This window comes from Cervus canadensis, chromosome 17 (assembly GCF_019320065.1).
Source record: "Cervus canadensis isolate Bull #8, Minnesota chromosome 17, ASM1932006v1, whole genome shotgun sequence".
Taxonomy (NCBI): Eukaryota; Metazoa; Chordata; class Mammalia; order Artiodactyla; family Cervidae; genus Cervus; species Cervus canadensis.
Genome location: NC_057402.1, coordinates 52,681,713 through 52,696,383, shown reverse-complemented (window position 1 = coordinate 52,696,383; position 14,671 = coordinate 52,681,713). Strand labels below are relative to the sequence as shown.

Sequence of the window (14,671 nt, the reverse complement as noted above, 5' to 3'; positions counted from 1 at the left end):
AAGAAATAGAGGCAAACAAAAGAATGGGAAAGACTAGAGATCTCTTCAAGATAATTAGAGATACCAAGGGAACATTTCATGCAAAAATGGGCTCAATAAAGGACAGGAATGGTGTGGACCCAACAGAAGCAGAAGACATCAAGAACAGGTGGCAAGAAGAACTGCACCTAGAAGAACCATACGAAAAGATCTTCATGACCCAGGTAACCATGAAGGTGTGGTCACCCACCTAGAGCCAGACATCCTGGAGTGTGAAGTCAAGGGGGCCTTAGGAACATTACTAGGAACAAAGCTAGTGGAGGTGATGGAATTCCAGTTCAGTTCAGTCGCTCAGTCGTGTCCGACTCTTTGTGACCCCGTGAATCGCAGCATGCCAGGCCTCCCTGTCCATCACCAACTCCCAGAGTTTACCCAAACCCATGTCCATCGAGTCAGTGATGCCATCCAGCTATCTCATCCTCTATTGTCCCCTTCTCCTCCTGCCCCCAATCCTTCCCAGTACTAGGGTCTTTTCCAGTGAGTCAACTCTTCTCATGAGGTAGCCAAATATTGGAGTTTCAGCTTCAGCATCAGTCCTTCCAATGAACACCCAGGACTGAGCTCCTTTAGGGTGGACTGGTTGGATCTCCTTGCAGTCCAAGGGACTCTCAAGAGTCTTCGCCAACATCACAGTTCAAAAGCATCAATTCTTCTGCGCTCAGCTTTCTTCACAGTCCAACTCTCACATCCATACATGACTACTGGAAAAATCATAGCCTTGACTAGACGGACCTTTGTTGGCAAAGTAATGTCTTTGCTTTTAAATATGCTATCCAGGTTGGTCATAACTCTCCTTTCAAGGAGCAAGAATCTCTTAATTTCATGGCTGCAATCACCATCTGCAGTGATTTTGGAGCCCAAAGAAATAAAGTCTGACATGGTTTCCACTGTTTACCCATCTATTTCCCATGAAGTGATGGGACCAGATGCTATGATCTTAGTTTTCTGAATGTTGAGCTTTAAGCCAACTTTTCCACTCTCCTCCTTCACTTTCTTCAAGAGGCTTTTAGTTCCTCTTTACTTTCTGCCATAAGGGTGGTGTCGTCTGCATATCTGAGGTTAGTCAAGTGGGCCTTAGGAACATTACTAGGAACAAAGCTAGTGGAGGTGACGGAATTTCAGTTGATCTCTTTCAAATACTAAAAGATGATGCTGTGAAAGTGCTGCACTCACTACGCCAGCAAATTTGGAAAACTCAGCCATTGCCTACAGTACTGGAAAAGGCCAGTTTTCATTCCAATCCCAAAGAAAGGCAATGCCAAAGAATGTTCAAATTACTGCACAACTGTGCTCATTTCACATGCTAGCCAAGTGATGCTCAAAATCCTTCAAGCTAGGATTCAATAGTATGTGAACCAAGAACTTCCAGATGTTCAAGCTGGATTTAGAAAAGGCAGAGGAACCAGAGATGAAATTGCCAACATCCGCTGGATCATAGCAAAATCAAGTGAATTCCAGAAAACATCTACTTCTGCTTCATTGACTATACTATAGCCTTTGACTGTGTGGATCACAACAAACTGTGGAAAATTCTTAAGGAGATGGAAATACCAGAACACCTTACCTGTCTCCTGAGAAACCTGTATGCAGGTCAAGAAGCAACATTTAGAACCAGACATGGAACAAAAGACTGGTTCAAAATTGGGAAAAGAGTACATCAAGGCTGCATACTGTCACCCTGCTTATTTAACTCATATTCAGAGTACATCATGGGAAATGCCGGACTGAATGAAGCTCAAGCTGGAATCAAGATTGCCGGGAGAAATATCAATAACCTCAGATATGCAGATGACACCATTCTAATGGCAGAAGGTGAAGAGGAACTAAAGAGCCTCTTGATGAAGGTGAAAGAGGAAAGTGAGAAAGTTGGCTGAAAACTCAATATTCAAAAAACTAAGGTCATGGCATTAGTGAAGTAAAATCACTCAGTCATGTCCGATTCTTTGCGATCCCATGGACTGTAGCCGACCAGGCTCCTTTGTCCATGGAATCTTCCAGGCAAGAATACTGGAGTGGGTTGCCATTTCCTTCTCCAGGGGACCTTCCCAACCCAGGGATCAAACCCAGGTCTCCTGCATTGTAGGAAGACACTTTTACCATCTGAGGTCCCATCATTTCATGGCAAATAGATGGGGAAACAATGGAAATAGTGGCAGACTATTTTCTTGGGCTCCCAAATCACTGGATGATGACTGCAGCCATGAAATTAAGCTTGCTCCTTGGAAGAAAAGCTATGACAAACCTAGACAGCATATTAAAAAGCAGAGACATCGCTTTGCTGACAAAGATATGTATAGTCAAAGATATACTGGTTTTTCCAGTAGTCATGAACAGATATGAGAGTTGGACCGTAAAGAAGGCTGAGTGCCAAAGAATTGATGCTTTTGAACTGTGGTGCTGGAGAAGACTCTTGAGAGTCCCTTGGACTGCAAGGAGATCAAATCAGTCAATCCTAAAGGAAATCAGGCCTGAATATTCATTGGAAGGACTGATGCTGAAGCTGAAGTTCCAATCCTTTGGCCACTTGATGGGATGAACTGACTCACTGAAAAAGACCCTGATGCTGGGAAAGATTGAATGCAGGAGAAGAAGGGGATGACAGAGGATGAGCTAGTTGGATGCCATCACCAACTCAATGGACATGAGTTTGAGCAAGGTCCAGAGGACAGTGAAGGACAGGGAGGCCTGGACAGGGGGAGAAGTGGATACAGCACAAGGGGAGGGATGCGGGAGCTCCTGAAAGGTGACCCAGCAAAACGTTCTGAAGAACAAGATGAGGGATGAGGGGCCTTAGAGCCAGGAAGGAAAATTTATTTGATGGCACAGCTGAGGGGCAAAAATGTGTCTTGGATATGCAGGCTCCCACCCGGGGGAGATGCTAGAGCTTTACGAGACCAAGCATTTGTCCACCAGCTGCCTGCTTTGTGAACTGGTTATGTGACAGTCACCACCAGACAGGGACTTCTGGGCTGTGCAAGAAGTGACTGCTTTTCTACACAGTTCTGGAAAAGATTCTGAGCTTCCCATCTCTCACCTTCTCAAAACAAAACCCAACTGATGGCCAACTTTGTAGAAACAGACCTTCAAAGCCTGCTTTGAGGGGAGAGCGCACTGGAAAGTGATCACAGGTTTGAAGTCCTCTGTCACCGAACAGGAGCTCTGTGTCCTACCAGGGTCCCCAGCCTCTGGGATCTAATGCCTGATGACCTGAGGTGGAGTTGATGTAACAGTAATAGAAGTAAAGTGCACAACAAACGCGATGTGCTTGAATCACTGGAAAACTGGTGTCTTCGATGAAACCTGTACCTAGTTCCAAAAAGGTTAGGGACCACTGCTGTTAACCTATAAACAAGCTAAGTCCTAATACTGACCTTATGCAGCTTCTGTAAAGTTACACCAGACACCACATGGCAAAACCTAGGGGAGCTGAATGACATGGCTAAGGTTGCTTGATTAGGAAGTGGCTGAGCTGGATTTAGACCCAGGTGAGGAGCCCTATGGCCCTCCCAGAGCAGAAGAGGCTGTGTGTTTCAGTCCCAGCGGGGAGGGGGATGGTGTGGCTATTCTTATGCCAGCTCTTCTCAGGGACCTTTGCTATATAGAGAGTTTGGCAGGAGACATAGGCTGATGGCTGGACTAGAAACCCATTAGCAATAGTCATGTACAGATGTGAGAGCTGGACCATAAAGAAAACTGAGTGCCGAAGAACTGATGCTTTTGAATTGTGGTGCTGGAGAAGACTCTTGAGAGTCCCTTGGATAGCAAGGAGATCAAACTGGTCAGCCCTAAAGGAAATCAACCCTGAATATTCACTGGAAGGACTGATGCTGAAGCTCCGATATTTTGGCCACTTGATGTGAAGTGCTAACTCATTGGAAAAGACCCTGATGCTGGGAAAGATTGAGGGCAGGAGGAGAAGGGAATGCCAGAGGATAAAATGGTTGGATGGCATCATCGACTTAACGGACAGGACATGAATTTGAATAAACTCTGGAAGATACTGAAGGACAGGGAAGCCTGGTGTGCTGCAGTCCATGGGGTTGCAAAGAGTCAGACGCGACTTAGTGACTGAACAGCAAGCTCAAATGAAACAAATGAGAAACTGCAACCTACAGATCCGTATAGTAATGCTAGTTTCTCTAACATGTGCAACAATGCTCAGCTTATCTGTACTCCCAAGCGTGCTGCATACTGTATGCAGACCAGTTGGGCTTTCAAGGCTGCAAATCAGATTGAAGAGTTTGGGAGTGCTTGGCAGCATCATGTGGTGCTTTTGGTGGAAATGTCCATGTAGCAGAAACATTTTATCTCAGGTGGAAAAAATGAAGGCTCTAAACCACGGTGGCCCCCTCTCCATGAGCTGGCAAGTGTAAAATTTGTTGATTCTCATAATAGCTTGCTCCACTGGACTCTGGTTCCTGGGGATTTTTCTAGATGCACTGCCTTCCTCTCCTGCTGGGACATCCTTTAGGTCCATTAATGGATCTGATGCCGCTGGGAATCACTAATTCTAAATTAAAAATCATTAATTATCAGAGGGGAGCCCACATATCCACAGACTGTAACCGTGGCGGCTCTAGTCTAGGAGCCTCCTCCCTGTCTACCCACCTGTGTATTTGCCAGGTCAGACACAGCACATCCAGCACTCACCTTGTCACTGCTTCGGCTTTGCCCACCGCATGCCTCCCCTGCTGCCATACAAGCTCCAGCATGGAAGCTTCCTTGGTCACTGCTGAGTCCCTGGTGGTGGTGACTTAGTTGCTAAGGCATGTCCGACTCTTATGACCCTATGGACTGAAGTCCACCAGGCTCCTCTGTCCATGGGATTCTCCAGGCAAGAGTACTGGAGTGGGTTGCCATTTCCTTCTCCAGGGGATCTTCCTGATCTAGGGATTGAACCTGGGTCTCCTGCGTTGCAGGCAGATTCTTCACCCACTGCTATGTCCCTGGAGCTTGGCAGAGTCTCAGAAAATGGTGACTGAACTAACAAATAGGCTAACCAGAGACTGGATCAGAGCCTGAGAATTCTGAAGCTGTGACATCCTCCAGACGTGGCTCAGCTCTGTCTGGGACGACCCAAGCCCTGCCTTCCTTGCCTGTCTGTTGTATTTCCATAATGCAGGGCTGCCTGGCACTGGTGTTGTCACCACCTTAGGCCACCTTGCTGGCTTGCTGGCCTGTCCCTACACTGGATAGTGAGTTCTTTGATGGTACAATTGTATTTTTTTTTTTTTAAACTGTGTATCCCCAGAGATGAAAGGCAAGAGATTACAGGTATAGGTCTTACCATGAGAACCTCAGGAAAGCAAGTCATTCTGGGGTGAGGAAATATTGGGTTGGCCAAAACGTTTGTTCAGGTTTTGCCATTAAGATGTTACAGGAAAACCCGAAGGAACAGTACTGCCAACCTCATACCTGGAAAGGCTACCACCACACTGGTCAGAGTGTCTGCATGGCCCACTCTCATGCCAGCCCCAGCTGTTGCCATGAATCTGGTCCCTGGGATGCTGTGGCCAGCTGCGCTATCAGAGGGGCGGCAAGCGTCATCCTCCAGCCACCTGGGGGCTCCTGAAGGGGACCTGTTTGGGGAGTTTTATTTTATGAAGCATAGACTCCTGGGACTCTAAGCTAAGGCAACCTCAGAGGATACAAAGCAGGTGGCCTTCTCATCTAATAAAAAAAAGACTTACATTTGATGGCTCAGATGTATAAATAATCTGCCTGCAATGTGAGAGATCCAGGTTTGATCCCTGGGTCAGGAAGATCCCCTGGAGAAGGAAATGGAAGCCCACTCCAGTATTCAGGCCTGGACAAGTCCATGGACAGAGCAGCCTGGCAGGCTATAGTCCATGGGGTCACAAAGTGTCGGACACGACTGAGCGACTAACGCTCACTTTCTCATCTAACAGTGCGCTCTGACCCTTAGAGAGATGTATCTTGAGATCGTCTATGGGCAATTCCACATTACGACTTTGGTAGAAGCCATCACAGAACATGGAGTCAAACAGGACACTAGGCTCTTAAATTAGCGTCTTCTGGGAATTAGCACGAGTTCCTTGAATCCCCCTCTGGCTACCAGGTGGTATTCACAGTCTCCAAGGGCAGTGCCTGAATTCTCAAGAGCAGGCTGTCACCCAGGAACCGTGTTACAACTCCACGCTCATGGAGATGAAGCGTGGCCAGGGTAATGACCGCAGGGTTGGGGAAGGGCGGGACGGAGCTGAGCTCGAGGTCACCCGAGATTCTCGCCGCGGTTTTCAAGCATCTCCAGAGACAGTGCCCCTCAGTAGAGCTCAGAAGAGACGCTCCGCAAACCTCTACAGCAAGCGCTGCGAGCCCGGGGTGGCAGCTGCTGACGGCGGGCCAGGCCACATGCCTGGTTTCCTGCAAAGAAGTCACCGTCCACCTCTTTCCCACCCCAGCCTCACCGAGAAGGAACACCCCAGCCTTGCTCCTGCCCACTCCCCAAATCTAGCACGTTCTTCAGGACACCCAGCAAGAAGGGGTCCTTGAATTAGGGAGTACTGCACATATCTCTCAAGTGAGTAGGGGGCAGCTTTAAGGCTGCCCGTCATCACCCTCACCTCTAAGAGGCTGAGCCAAATATAGAAACCATGAGGGGGTGTGTGTGGGGGACTCCTCATTTTCATTCTGCATCACTGTTTGTGTCTCTTTTGTGAAAAAAAGATGCACTTCTTTTCCTTTTAAAAATGATGGTGAGCGCTTTGCCGCGCTCTGAAGTGGGACTTCGTTATCAAGACTTGAGTTAATATTTCCTTCCAGAGGAACACGGCTCTCATCTCTAATGGAGGGGCTGGAGGGCCAGAGAGAATCTAAGGAAATGCACTCTGGATGTGGCTTTTCAAGAACGCCTGCATCAGGCAAAGAGAACCAGCTTCAAAGTCTTTTCCTGCTTTCATGTGCTTGCAAGGGGCCTGGAAGAGTTCAAAGCAGGGGGCGGGGGGGCATGAAACATCCGGCGCCCTCCTTCCCTCCCCACTTTCTTCCTTCTATGGACACATATTTATCCTACACCGGGTGCAATGTTAGCCACCGGGCTCTCAGCTGGGAGGATTTCGTCTGCTGCCCCTTCAATAAATGGTAGCCCCTTTGTTTTTGCTTTATAAAGCGCATTTACTTCTCAGAGTATCACAGCACCAGGGAAGGCAGATCACGTAAAACCAACGGGATTCTGTTTCAAGTCCCCCAGCGTCCGGTCTCGAGCATCCCTCAAGAACGCGGTGTCCGTACCTCTCAGCTGCTGGAAGCAGGAGGCGCTGCTGTCTGGCTCCAGGGGGTGTCTCAGGACCCCGTTGCTGGGTTTGGGTCTCTCGTATTCTCTCTCGGGGAGCATGGCCTGCTCGCTCTCCAGGGCGGGGTCTGAGTGCGGGGGCAGAGACTGTGGGAACCCAAACATCAGGACGGAAGAGAAGAAGAGTAAGGCACCGCAGAGCAGAAAGCCGCCCCACCAGGCTCCGATCCAGCGGGGGTCGTCTGGGGTGATGTCCAGGTTACCTGCACCAACCAGAAGAGCGCGGTTAACAGGAGGGCACTGGGCAGGCCCGGGCGCTTGGCCGAGGCTTGAGATCAGCTGTACAGACCGGCCGGGGCTCCGGAGATGGCCTGGCTGGGGAAGAGTGGACAATGGGAAAAGCAGCCCGTGGCCTCCTAGCTGAGCGTCTGGTTTTCCCCAAGGTGAAGGCTGATCGCGTCCCTTCCTTAATTTTCTTGTCTACTTTGTGCCCGTATCTGTCTAAACAAAACCAGGGAGAAGCCAGATGCCCCCTGAGTTTAGGCTGGCATTGACTGACGTGGCCGAGCTGCCAAGGTCTGCTAACAAAAGCACAGGGAGACAGAAAGGTTCATCGCTCAAGGGTGTATTTTTACTTTGTATGTTCACTTGCACCTCCCACAAAGCTGCTAACCTGAGGTCCCCTTCCACACCCCACTCTCCCAGCCTTAAACTGGTGGACTGATCATGTAGGGCGGTGCAGAACGGAAACCAAGAGCCAGGATACCTGGAAAGAAACCCTGCCCACTTCTCGCAGTGTGACCTCAGGCTAGCGATCTGAACTCTCCACGCCTCAGCCGACTGATCTGTAGAACACTGATTATTATGACGGTACTTACCCTGATCGAGTTCGGAAGATCAAATGAGCCACACCAGACACAAAGTGCTCAGAACACTGTCTGGCGCGTGCTTAAGCACTTAATTGATGTGAGCTTAATATTCATGGCGAGGGTTCTTTTCCTAAGCTACTAGTGTGTGTGTGTGTGTGTTAGCTGCTCAGTCATGTCTGACTCTTAGCGACCCCATGGACTAATTCTCCAGGAAAGAATACTGGGGTGGGTAGCCATTCCCTTCTCCAGGGGGTCTTCCCGACCCAGGGGTTGAATCCGGATCTCCTGTACTGCAGGCAGATTCTTAACCGCCTGAGCCACCAGGGAAGCTGATGGGGGATGGGTTAATTCAAACTTCCGTGATGGCCAGTGGTCTGGGGGCCAGTCCTCTACTGAAAGCTCCGTAGCCAGTGTCTATGCTTTGAGGTCCCATGCAAGTGGTGTGGCCGTCTAGTACTATGACTTGTTTGACTTTCCAGCTGGAGTCAAGAAGATGTACATTTCTGTTGCCCCCTTGGTAGATGTTTTTCCCTTTTTCCACATCTCCCTTGCAGAGCAGGGTGCTCCCACCTGAGCTGCTTAGAGATATCTCTTTGATGATGATCCCATGCCCCTGGAGCACATCTCAGTGATCTGGGTTATAGCATATGAGCTAAGACCTAACGGGGCTGCGGGCCTGGACAGATGGATGGACAGGCTTGGGAAGAGAAATGACTGTAGTCACTGGATGAGCGCTCCCCCACATCTAAAGTGCTCTTCCTGAAGACTCCCCAGTTATCAGTGATGAAAACACCAGCCGTCACCGACCGAGGGCTCACTCTGCACCAGGGATTATGTGGAGTGGATTCTCAACTGTTCCAATCAACCCTCCCCACAACCCTACGAGGTAGAGCCTTTTTTTTTCTATTGTCCCTATTTCATACAGATGGAGAAATCAAGGCTTAGAAAGGCTGGGTGTGGCCTTCCTTCATGGCTCCATGGTAAAGAACCTGCCTGCCAGTGCAGGAGACAAATTTGATCCCTGGTCTGGTAAGCAGCGAAGCCTGTGTGCCAGAACCACTGAGCTTGTACTCTAGAGCCTGGGAACCACAACTACTGAAGCCCAGGTGCCCTAGAGCCTGTGTTTCACAACAAGAGAAGCCACTGCAATGAGAAGTCCATGCACCGCAATAGAGAGTAGCCCCCACTCGCTGCAACTAGAGAAAAAGCCTGTGCAGCAATGAAGATCCAGCACAGCCAAAAGCAAATAAATAAAATTATATTAAAAAAAAAAAAAAGAAACAGGAAAGGCTGAGTGCCTTGCCTACATCCACAGAGTTGAAGACCAGAACACAGGCATCCAGATGCCAAGGGCTCTGCTCTCTCCCTCTTGACTGGCAGGCCTTTGTTTGGGCTCTCTGGAGGGTTCTTGAAGGCTAATTCCTCTGCTCTGGGCAGCGGGTAAGACGACCAGCTCTTCTGATGGGTGGCAACTTGGCCTTTGGAACACTGGTGGTCTCTAACCTGGAGGCCTTGACATCAACCAAGCAGCAATAACCAGGGTACTTGAATGGACCAGATGCTTTTGCTTGAGAGGAGAGAGCATACGCTCTAGTGGGCTTGGGGCCGAATCTCACTATTTCTACTTAGTAGCATGTGATGCTGAACCCCACCCTTCTTACTTACTAGCACGTGATGCTGGGAAAGGTACTCTCGCTCCCTGACTCTTGGTTTCATCATTTGCAAAATAAAGACGATAGACAGCCCAGAACAGTGGTTACCAGGCTGAGAGGTAATAAAGCAGCATCACTTGACACACAGTAGGCTCTTACCTACTGGAGCGCTTAATCTTGAACTTTCAGGGATGTATTTATGTAAATGGGAATTTTAAGGCATAGATTTTTTTTTCATTTAACAATGCACTGTAAAGATCTCTCAAAATTACCACACATTAATGCTGTGTAATATTCCATTTTAGGGATTACATAAATTTTTAGCTAGTTTCTTAAGCCTTGTACACTGAGGTATGTCTTAATCTTTTTATTAATATCAACACTTCCGAGGAGAGCTTTCTAGTAGCTCAGTCACTGGATATAAACAATATTTTTTAAGTAAATTCCTACATGGAGAAATTTTGCACGGCACTAATGCACAATTAGGGCTTCCCTGGTGGCTCAGTGGTAAATAATCTGTTTACCAATGCAAGAGACGTGGGTTTGATCCCTGGGTGGGGGAGATCCCCTGAAGGAAATGAGAACCCTCTCCAGTATTCTTGCCTGGAAATCTCAGGACCGGAGGAGCCTGGTGGGCCACAGTCCACGGGGCCACAAAGAGTTGGACACAATCTAGGGACTGAACAACAGCAACGCACAATTATGTCTTCTGATGGTCATTAACAAGGAGGAGTCTAATATACCAGTGTCAGTTTCCATTGCTCTCAGGGGTGTGAAAATGCTTGGTCTTCAAACCCATCTACTCCAACAAAAGGTACAGATCTTTTTTTTTTAAAAAAAGGAGTACGGTGTAGAAAACCAGGGTGATGTTGAAAGCATCTTTATGCAAACAAGAGGAGAGAAAATGAAGTCACACCACCCTGGAGCTGAGCAAGACTGTTTGCACCAATCCCTTACTGTTTTCCTTCACCTGCTGCCAAGCGCTGAATGAAAACAAAAGGCGGGAAAAGAGAAATGTACTATTTCCCTCCTTTGTCTCTGGGCCCCATAAAGCTGCCAGATGTGAGCCAGCAGGGACAGAGAAAGCCTGGCAGCTGCTGGGAGAAGGAAATCAGAAGCACATGGACAGCCGTATTTTAGATAGGAAGTTAGTGGCTGCCGTGCGGTGAGAAAACACCCCTGGGGGTGGGGCGGCCCTGGGGGAGGCAGGTGTCTGTGAAAGCCAGGCGACTCGTTCCCCGAGGGCCTGTGTCTGCGGGCGGGCGGAAAGCCAAAGTGTGCTCACAGTTCCCGAGTCAGGGCTAGGCACCCACCTGTGACACCATCATCGCACACCGGCTGCTTTGGAAGGGGCGGGCGGGGGCGGGTCTGCAGAAGGCAGGGATCTGAAGAACCAGGAAAATCATGGCTGACTATTCTGGGAGGTATTGATTTTTTCCCTCCGTTTCAATTATCCAGTGGACGTTGGCAGGGAGAGAAATAACAGGCTGAGAAGAAACCACTCAGCCTTGGAGCGGGCTGGCCTCAGGACCGGTCAGCCTCATGAGCGGAGCTTCAGCCCACTTCTGGGGGCTCTTGCTGAGACAGCGAATGCTTGACACCAGCCTGAGACACATCTTTTCTTTTTCAAATTTGTAAAAATTGAAGCAGAGTTGCTTTATGGGCTTGCCAGATGGCACTAGTGGTGAAGAACCTGTCTGCCAGTGCAGGAGATGTAAGAGACCCGGGTTCGACCCCTGGATCAGGAAGATTCCCCTGGAGGAGGACATGGCAACCCACTCCAGGCTGGACCGGAGAATCTCGTGGACAGAGGAGCCTGGAGGGCTACAGTCCATGGGATCACAGGAAGTCGGACACGACTGAAGTGACTTAGCTCGCATGCAGAGTTGCTTTACAAAGATGCGTGAGTTTCTGCTGTACAATGAAGGGAATCAGCCACATGTATACATATATCCGCTCCCTCCCACCCCTCTATCCCTGCCAACCCCTCTAGGTCATCACAGAGCATCAAGCTGTGCTCCCTGTGCTATAAAGCAGATTCCCACTATATATCTATTTTACACATAATAGTGTATACATGTCAATGCTAGTCTCTCCATCTGTCCCACCCCCTTCCCCCCACCCCATGTCCACCTGGCTCTTCTCTATTCCTGCCCTGAAAATAGGCTCACCTGTATCAGTTTTCTAGATTTCACATATATGCATTAATATATGATATTTTTCTCTTTCTGACTTATCTCACTCTGTATGACAGACTCTAGGTCCATCCACATCTCTGCTAATGATCCAGTTTCATTTTTCTGAGGCACTTCCTTACTCTACCTATCTTAACAATGAATAGTATTTTTAAGAGGCCTCTTGGCCACTGAAACTGACTATCACCCCCTCATGCCTGGCAATTGTCACAACTCAGCATTATCGAAAGAAAGCTATAACAAACCTAGACTGCATACTAAAAAGCAGAGACACCACTTTGTCAACAAAGGTCCATATAGTCAAAACTGTGGTTTTTCCAGTAGTCATGCACAGATGTGAGAGCTGGACCATAAAGGCTGAGCGCCAAAGAATTGATGCTTTTGAACTGTGGTGCTGGAGAAGACTCTTGAGAGTCCCTTGGACAGCAAGGAGATCAAACCAGTCAATCCTAAAGGAAATCAACCCTGAATATCCATTGGAAAGACTGATGTTGAAGCTCCAATACTATGGTCACCTGATGCAAAGAGCCGACTCATTGGAAAGACCCTGATGTTGGGAAGGACTGAGGGCAGGAGGAGAAGGGGGCGGCAGAGGATGAGACGGTTGGATGACATCACCGACTTGATGGACATGAGTTTGATCAAGCTCTGGGAGATGGTGAAGGACAGGGAAGCCTGGTGTGCTGCAGTCCACAGGGTCACAAGGAGTCAGACATGACTGAACGACGAACAATGACAACAAGCATTACTGACACTGAAGGGGAGTTCTCTACATGGATTGGCAAAGCATGTGTGGTAACACCACCCCACATCGGCACATGGGTCGCCTCCTCTGAGGATGAGGATCTCGCCTCCCTTCCTGTGGTGTTAGGTGTGGGCATGCACTACAGAGTTTTGCCAGTCAAATGTGGGAGAGGAGACACATATCACTCCCATGTGGCAATATATATAAGCTGGTGCATGACTCCTATGCCCTTTTCTTCCTGCTTGATTGTGAAGCATGTGGAATTCTCCCAAAGATGATGCCTAAGAAGCTATAATGAACAAAATATTCTTGCTGACCTGATTCGGGTATATAACACAAGCAGGAAATAAGACTTTAGTATTCCCAAGTCACTGACATCTTGAGGGTGTTTATTGTTGCAGCATAACTCAGCCTATCCTGACTGGTACAAATGGCTTGTGTGTGCGCAGGTGTGTGCTAAGTCACTTCAGTCTTGTCCAACTCTTTGCGGCCCCAAGGACTGTAGCCCGCCAGACTCCTCTGTCCATGGGATTCTCCAGACAAGAATACAGGAGTGGGTTGCCATGCCCTCCTCCAGGGGATCTTTCCCACCCAGGGATTGAACCCACATCTTAGGCAATAAAAATTCCTCATTTTTAAGAAAAGTGGCCCCGGGCAGGCTTAGTATAACAAAGGTATTCTTTCAGGTCCAGGTAGAGGGCAAGGTGTGAAAATCTCTCTATTTATTTCTCTTTCTATCTGGTTCTAATTAGTGTTTTGACTTTAAATACGGCTGCAGTTTCAGCCTTTTGACGAAGGCTGCTCTCAGGAGGATGCTCAGAATACAAGTGAAGAACATCAGTTTGTCTCATTTACTTAGAATGCATCAAATTGCCAGTGAATCTAGAACTGTGGATAAAGAAAGATATTGAAAAGGATGGGGAAAGAATCAGGGTCCTGGGCTGTGCAAACGCCTGGCATCCCCAGGAGACTCTGTGAATACCCTGGCTAAGCTCCCTCCAGTCACTTGCCTGCCCTTGGTCATTTCAGGCACCAAGAGAAAAATGCTAGGAAGGAGCAGGGGGAGCCACCCCCGGGTCACTGTGAGGCCAGCGCACAGTGGGTCTGCCCTTGCACAGGTGTCTGCAGGCTTGTTATTGTTTCTGTCTAGTCGCTCGGTATTGCCTGACTCTTTTGTGATGCCACATACTGTAGCCTGCCAGGCTCCTCTGTCCATAGGACTTCCCAGGCAAGAATACTGCAGTGGGTTGCCATTTCCTTCTCCAGGGGCTCTTCCCGACTCGGCAGTCAAACCCACGTCTCCTGCACTGGCAGGCAGATTCTTCACCACTGAGCCACAGTGGAGCAGGCTTGTTAGGATTCCTGACGTAAACAGTTCACTGCTCTGACCCTTCTACTCTTGGAATCCAAGGTTGGGAGGGCTTTGTGGTTTCGCTGGGTGAGTTGAACAAGCTTTCAGCAGCTGCTTTCCCCTCTGCTGAAGGTCACATAAACATATGGGCTTTGCTTTCTCTCCAGTTCCAAGGATTGCTACCATTGTAGGTTCAAAAAAAGGACTTCCCAGCAACAAGTCTAAATCAGCTGAAAACTAACTAACTAACCAAGCCACCCATGGGGATACCAAGACCATGAGAAGAACAGATCAAAGCAAACTGGGAATATTTACTTAGTCTGGGGCCACACTGATGTGTAAGCAATACTATGGTTCTCTGAGCAGTTTTTCTTTTTTTTTTTCCTTCAGTTCATTTACCTATTTTTCTAACCTACTTTGCAAAACTTTTGCTATGGGACTCAAGAATTCCAAGAGTATCATTACATTACAGACTTAATTAGAAACTGGAGGCAGGGAGGAGCTGAGGGTGGAGGGCAGCATGGACTGTTCCGAACCCCAGCTGCTGGGCTAATTAGTCCAACACGAA

At 48.5% G+C, this 14,671-nt stretch overlaps 1 protein-coding gene across 2 annotated transcripts in view; it reads right to left on the bottom strand.

Annotated features, from left to right (window-relative positions):
* SLCO3A1 (solute carrier organic anion transporter family member 3A1) overlaps positions 1–14,671 on the bottom strand; it is a 370,079-nt gene that overhangs the window by 65,941 nt on the left and 289,467 nt on the right. For both annotated transcript variants that reach the window (XM_043489412.1, XM_043489411.1), the window contains exon 4: positions 7,291–7,554. In XM_043489412.1, the coding sequence (XP_043345347.1) occupies positions 7,291–7,554 (264 nt within the window). The remainder of the gene's footprint in view (positions 1–7,290; positions 7,555–14,671) is intronic.